The sequence below is a fragment of the Hibiscus syriacus genome, unplaced genomic scaffold (assembly GCF_006381635.1).
Source record: "Hibiscus syriacus cultivar Baekdansim isolate YM2019G1 unplaced genomic scaffold, ASM638163v2 tig00111022_pilon, whole genome shotgun sequence".
In the NCBI taxonomy this organism is placed as follows: Eukaryota; Viridiplantae; Streptophyta; class Magnoliopsida; order Malvales; family Malvaceae; genus Hibiscus; species Hibiscus syriacus.
The window spans coordinates 585,073-591,536 of NW_024062956.1; the positions used below are offsets into that span (position 1 = coordinate 585,073).

General features: G+C 33.9%; 1 protein-coding gene and 1 pseudogene across 1 annotated transcript; both read left to right on the forward strand.

Moving 5' to 3' along the window:
- Positions 1-1,777: 1,777 nt before the first annotated feature.
- On the forward strand, positions 1,778-3,436 carry LOC120150215 (V-type proton ATPase subunit c''2-like). The gene is made up of 4 exons (XM_039162904.1): positions 1,778-1,932; positions 2,033-2,110; positions 2,793-2,963; positions 3,072-3,436. Exons 1-4 carry the CDS (start codon positions 1,805-1,807, stop codon positions 3,241-3,243), a joined length of 549 nt encoding a protein of 182 aa, XP_039018835.1. The 5' UTR covers positions 1,778-1,804; the 3' UTR covers positions 3,244-3,436.
- A 76-nt stretch (positions 3,437-3,512) lies between these two features.
- Positions 3,513-6,081, forward strand: LOC120150525 (annotated as a pseudogene).
- Positions 6,082-6,464: the final 383 nt, after the last annotated feature.

Here is a 6,464-nt window from a genome sequence, read left to right on the forward strand (position 1 = left end):
TTGTAGATCACATCAGATCTATTAATAATCATGTCAAAAAAATATAGTTGATCGAAATAAGTGAAACTACGAAAAGTCCCAAATTTAACAAGCAGAATAGTAACAACGAAAATATAACTTGCAAAAGAGATTCAATACAATATTATAATGAAAAATATCATACATTGATTTATGATTCAAAATCTTTTAAGATCAATCTTACTTTGGCAAAAGATGGGAGGGACACAACAAGAACGAAGATGAAGACAACACGTGCAAGATTCTATGTCAGGTGAAACAATAATTAAAGAATATATTTTGTAAGAGCATATTCTTGTAGCGTAGGGGGCAAAAGAGAAACTCCGTCGTGGAAACAAAGTGAAGTGCCAAACTCAAAGGAGGGCGTTTCATAACATGGTAAAAGACACTACATAAAGGGAAAACCCCTAATATAAAAGCTTAGCTTTATTGAGCTACTGCTTGCTTTTTCAGCTTTCATGCCGCCAATCAAAATGCTGATAGAGAATGCTTTGAACAAAATATTAAACTCAAAATATGTGTACGAGTAAAAGTTACTCTTTAGAACAAGAATCGAGTCTGAGTTCAAATCACCAGAGCCCAAGTTAGAACAAATTTTAATTTTATAATATGTTATTGGGTTCAACAGTGTTTTAACTCTTAGAGTTGTATCTCATTATTATTTTGGTACATAGAGAATTATTTTAATTTAATTTGATTCCTGAGCTTTCTTTCTATAAATTATTTTACTCCTATATGTGCTCATAAGATTTTGATTTTCCTCTACGATGACGTTTGCCCAATAAACAGGTTAGGACTATTATGCCACAATTAGGAATGGAGAAAAAGAAACAATGTGCCATATGGAAGGGGGGTAGGTGGTGGTTGATATTCGGAATTTATTCTAATTCTACCTTGAGGAGGACACTCTAAATGGATTGAAGACTACACGTTTTACGAGGTAGAAATATTTATTTTAAAATTTTGAAGAAAAAGAAGGAGAAACTTTAAGAGTGCATTTAGTTCACGAAATATAAGATTATTAATAGGAATAAAATATTAACAGAGAATAAGAATAATCTGAATGTTGTATTTTGTGTTTGGTTAGTTTAGTAGGAATGTAAGATTACCGTGTTTGGTTAAAAGAATAAACGATTATTTAAATGTATATTTTATCAAATTGTCCTTATTATATATTTATTTTTTAACAAGTTGAATTCTACTATAATATTACTATAATTAATTTATATATTTTTTAAAAAAATTAAATTCATAAAATTTATATAATTTTTTTTTACAAAATTGAAAAGATAAATAGGTTTAATGAAAAGGTAAAATTTTATTTTAACCCCTGAACTTCATATAAAATTCTAATTATGGATTTTTTTGTAAATTTAAAATAGTTTAAGGATAAATTTGTAATTTAACATTCGTAGAATTTTTATTATTGAATGACAGAAAAATGATAATTTTGAAAAAAAATTAAGGGTATTTTAGTCCAAAACGCCGATAATCTAACAATACCTAAATGAAAGGAGATAATCATATTCCCGATAATATACCCCAAAAAACTCACTATTGATAATAAAATATTATAAAAAATAAAATTATCAACTAACTAAATGGGAGAATGAAAATTATATTCCCTCAATAATATCTTATGCCGTGAACCAAACTGTACAAATAGATATAATTGTAGGCCCACTCGACTTGCCTACTTATCTCCATCATCATTATTATTATTATTATTATTATTATTATTATTATTATTATTACAAGGAAGAAAGATAATTAGAGTACGAGGAAAATGGCAGGAACATCAATGGTAGCAGATTCAAGCTCCTGGTCCACCGCTCTCGTTAAGATTTCTCCTTACACTTTCTCCGCCATCGGCATCGCAATCGCCATCGGTGTTTCCGTCCTCGGCGCTGCATGGTGCCCCTTCTCTTTCAATTTTTTGTTTTGCTTCTAGTCTGATCATAATCTTATGAATTAGGTTTTAAAGTGTTCCCTTCTTTATAATTCTTATTTACAGGGGAATTTACATAACTGGGAGTAGTTTAATCGGTGCTGCTATTAAAGCTCCCCGAATCACTTCCAAGAATCTGATTAGGTAATTATTTTTCCTTTTCATTTTTTATTGAATTGCTCTTATCGCGTGGTTTGATCTGGGAGAGCATCTAATTATTTTTATTTTTAGAAAACCTCATCTATTAATTAAGTCTTTTTTTTAAGATGTATTGAATTGAACAAAAATTTGTTGAGTCTTTGAAAATCAGATAACGGAAACTAGGAAGCTTGGCTACGTATTATGTTTCTTTTTTAAGTTTTTTTTGTATATTCCTTGGCCTTGGATCTGTATAATGTTTATGATTGGAACTTCGATCCAGCTTTAAGGATAGAAGAAGGGTTGCTCTATTAACTACAATCATGTTAACAAGAATAGCTAAAGTTGTAGTTTTCTTGTGTATACATACTTTTTATTTGTTCCCATATATTACCTTGCAAATTTAGAGATGGCCTCTCTGTAATGTTTGCTTAACTTACTCATTCGCGTAATGTCTGTTGGATCTGTTGTAGATAAGAGAGGATGGACTGATGGAAAACAATTATTATTATTGTTGTTATGATTGAAGATAATGGAAAATGAGTATTAGTCATGAATTCGGATTCAATAACAGAAGATTATCCACCTTTTTCAATTGGGCATCTTCAAACCTTTTGCAGCTTTGCTGATTATACTTTTGAAATGCTGTATGCCCATTGAAATAGTAAATTTTTTACTCTTATTGCAGTGTTATCTTCTGTGAAGCTGTTGCTATATATGGTGTGATTGTTGCAATTATTTTACAAACGAAGTTAGAGAGTGTTCCATCCGCACAGATATACGCGCCCGAGTCTCTTAGAGCAGGATATGCAATCTTTGCTTCGGGAATTATTGTTGGCTTTGCAAATCTTGTTTGCGGGTTCATCTCTATCCTTCTCTTCTTTTAGTCTTTGAATAAACTTATTTAAACAAGCGGTAGCTTGTTCCTGTGTGTACTTATGGTTTTCTATATTGCGATTTGTTACAGATTATGTGTCGGAATAATCGGAAGCAGTTGTGCACTGTCTGATGCGCAGAACTCTTCGCTTTTTGTGAAGATTCTTGTGATTGAGATTTTTGGCAGTGCCCTTGGACTATTTGGAGTGATTGTAGGTATAATCATGTCAGCTCAAGCAACATGGCCAGCAAAATCTGTATAATTACATGCCCTTTGTAGAAAAAATAGCAACTCATTTATGTGAGCGCAATTTTTCTTATGCACAAGTTACTTCAAAATGGCCTCTACATATTTTTTTCTTTATCTGTTATCAGTAACCATGTATGTAGAAACTAATTGTTTGGAATTGTTCTCTCTTTTTAGCTCTGATAATGATTTGTTGAATGAGAAATAAATGCTGTGATAATGATTTGTTGAATGAGAAATAAATTTCTAAGCTTGGAATTCGACCAACTACTATGAGTGCTGGGAATGGATGGGTTTGGGTTAGCACAGATCCAATATTTGTCCTGCTGCTTTATGGTTTTCAGTGAACGTGGTAAGTACATTTTGGCTTTTGGCTGTGAAAGCCCTATGCTTCTCTGACAGTTTAGGCAGTGAATTTTTTTAAAAAAGTGGTTTGGTTTGCACGTGACTCATCAATTCACGTTTTCCCTTTTTCACTTTCATGTTACCTGTAGGCTGCAGCCACCAGATTTAGAGTTATATAGATGATGTTTCCCTTTCGGTTTCTACACTTAATCTTCTTGCACCAAACCTTATTATAAAGGTATTTTGCTGTTGTTGTTGTCGTCTTTTATCTACCATCTCTCATTCATTTTTTTGGCTTAATATAAAAATAAGTGTTTAGATTATACCTCTTTTTTCATTTAGGTATACATCCATTTTAGACGATCGTTATTTTTTTAATAAAAAATGATGAGTTTGAAATATATAAATAATCGAGTGATAATTTTATAACTTTTAATAATCGATAAATTCAATAAAATAATATTTTATAATTAAATAATTATTTTATAAATTTTAATAATTGGATGATTCAATAAAATACCATTTGAAATGGAAACCATTTATATATCTTATCCAAAAATAAAATCTGACAATTAAAGAAAAAGGTCGTGTCACCTCAGTACTCTAAAAACCCTTGTTTACGTTGAATCCTCCAAAACGGCAGAAAAGATATGATCTCCCTCATGCTCATTCTATTTCACATTATAAGGTCAGTTTCGTCTTCATCTAGCTTTCCAACTTTTTTTTTCTTTCAATTTTCCCAAAAACATCATATTTTGTATGCGTATTCAATTATACATAGATGCTAAAAGGTTTATTTGTTAGTGACGAGGAGTCTTTTCAATTCCATTTTTGCAGTAATTTCAAAGCTTTGTTAAAATTTCACTTTCAATTCCTTCAAGCTCCTCAAAGTACCAATCTTTTTTGTTTCACCACACAGAAAAAAAAAGAATGGCTGAACCAAATCTTGGTGATTTCAAGCAATCTGTGAAGCTGAAATACGTTAAACTTGGCTACCATTACCTTATAACAAATGGAATGTTCATATTCTTGACCCCTTTCCTTATACTTATTGCTGCACAAATCTCCACATTCTCTCTTCAAGATCTCCATGATCTTTGGGATCATCTTCGTTTCAATATCATCTCTGTCGTTTTATGTTCAACCCTTCTCGTTTTCCTATCGACCCTTTTTTTCTTCACTCGTTCTCGTCATGTTTACCTCGTTGATTTCTCATGCTACAAGCCTGATGATGCTAGGAAATGTACCAAGCAGATGTTCATGAACAGGTCCCTTTTGATTGGTACTTTCACTGAACAAAACCTCGGGTTTCAAAGGAAGATTCTTGAGAGGTCTGGTCTTGGGGACTCGACTTATATCCCCGAAGCTGTTTTAAGAGTTCCTCCCAATCCATGCTTGGCAGAGGCGAGGAAAGATGCGGAGACTGTGATGTTCGGTGTGCTCGATGAACTGTTCGATAAAACATCTCTGAAACCGAAGGATATTGGGATTTTGGTCGTCAATTGTAGCTTGTTTAATCCGACTCCGTCGTTGTCGTCAGTTGTAATTAACCATTACAAGCTTAGAGGCAATGTTATTAGTTATAATCTAGGTGTAATGGGGTGTAGTGCAGGGTTGATATCCATTGATCTTGCTAAAGATCTTCTCCAAGCGCACCCGAATTAGTGTGCTTTGGTCATTAGCATGGAGAACATTACTCTGAATTGGTATTTTGAAAATAAGAGATCCATGCTTGTTTCCAATTGCTTGTTTAGGATGGGAGGTGCTGCCATCTTACTCTCCAACAAGTGGTCGGATCGATGACGGTCCAAGTATCAATTAGTCACCGTTCGAACACACGAAGGCGCTGACGAAAAATGCTTCACTTGTGTCACACAACAAGAGGACTCCGTCGGAAATATCGGTGTTTTGCTGTTCAAGGATCTAGTGGCAGTTTGAGGACCAACATCACCACACTCGGCCCTTTAGTTTTACCAATGTCCGAACAGTTACTCTTCTTTGCCACATTGATGGCAAGGAAGCTCTTGAAGATGAAGCTGAAGCCTTACATACCAGATTTCAAATTGGCGTTCGAACATTTTTGCATACATTCCGGCGGGAGAGCGGTGTTGGACGGGTTGGAGAAGAACTTGAAACTCTCGGACCGGCACATGGAGCCGTCAAGAATGACGCTTTACCGATTCGGTAACACTTCGAACAGCTCCCTGTGGTATGAATTGGCTTACACGGAAGCCGTTGGGAGGGTGAAGAAGGGAGATAGGAAATGGCAAATTGCATTCGGTTCGGGGTTCAAGTGCAGCAGTGCGGTTTGGAAGGCTTTGAGGACCATAAATCCAGCCAAAGAAAAGAACCCATGGATGAATGAGATTCACCAATTCCCAGTGGAAGTCCCAAAGGTTTCAACAATCTAGAAAACCACATTTTTTGTCTTGTTTTATTCACTAGGATTTGGATTTAGTGTATGTTTCTTTATTTGTTGCAAATAGGCCTCCTTTTAATCCATATGCTTATGTTTACAGTCAACATATAGATGAACGTTTCTTAGCTCTTGAGATTTGATCCAATCATGTTCTATTTGGGCTTCAACATCATCGTTTAGTTCCTCGATCTTTTATGATAATCCAGTTCATGTTTCCTTCTTTATTTAAACATATTATTGCTCTTGATCATTTTCAGTGTATGAATTGGCCGAACACAAACTTATTTCATTTCCAGTAAGTAATAAAAGATGTTGGTAAACCTTACTGGTCATTCTTCTCACGTATAACTTTGTTTCAAGAGTGTTGCTATTACAATAGTTTCATCTGGTTTAATCAAGATTACGAGTCTTGTCACGCATTCCTCTAATGTTATGAGTGTTGTGTAATATTACATTTTACGATCATTTGAATT

Coding starts and splice junctions, on each gene's coding strand:
- LOC120150215 (XM_039162904.1), top strand. CDS start 1,805: ATGGCAGGAACATCAATGGTAGCAGATTCAAGCTCCTGGTCCACCGCT. Junction 1,933..2,032: donor TCCGTCCTCGGCGCTGCATG/GTGCCCCTTCTC, acceptor TCTTATTTACAG/GGGAATTTACATAACTGGGA. Junction 2,964..3,071: donor TTTGCAAATCTTGTTTGCGG/GTTCATCTCTAT, acceptor GATTTGTTACAG/ATTATGTGTCGGAATAATCG.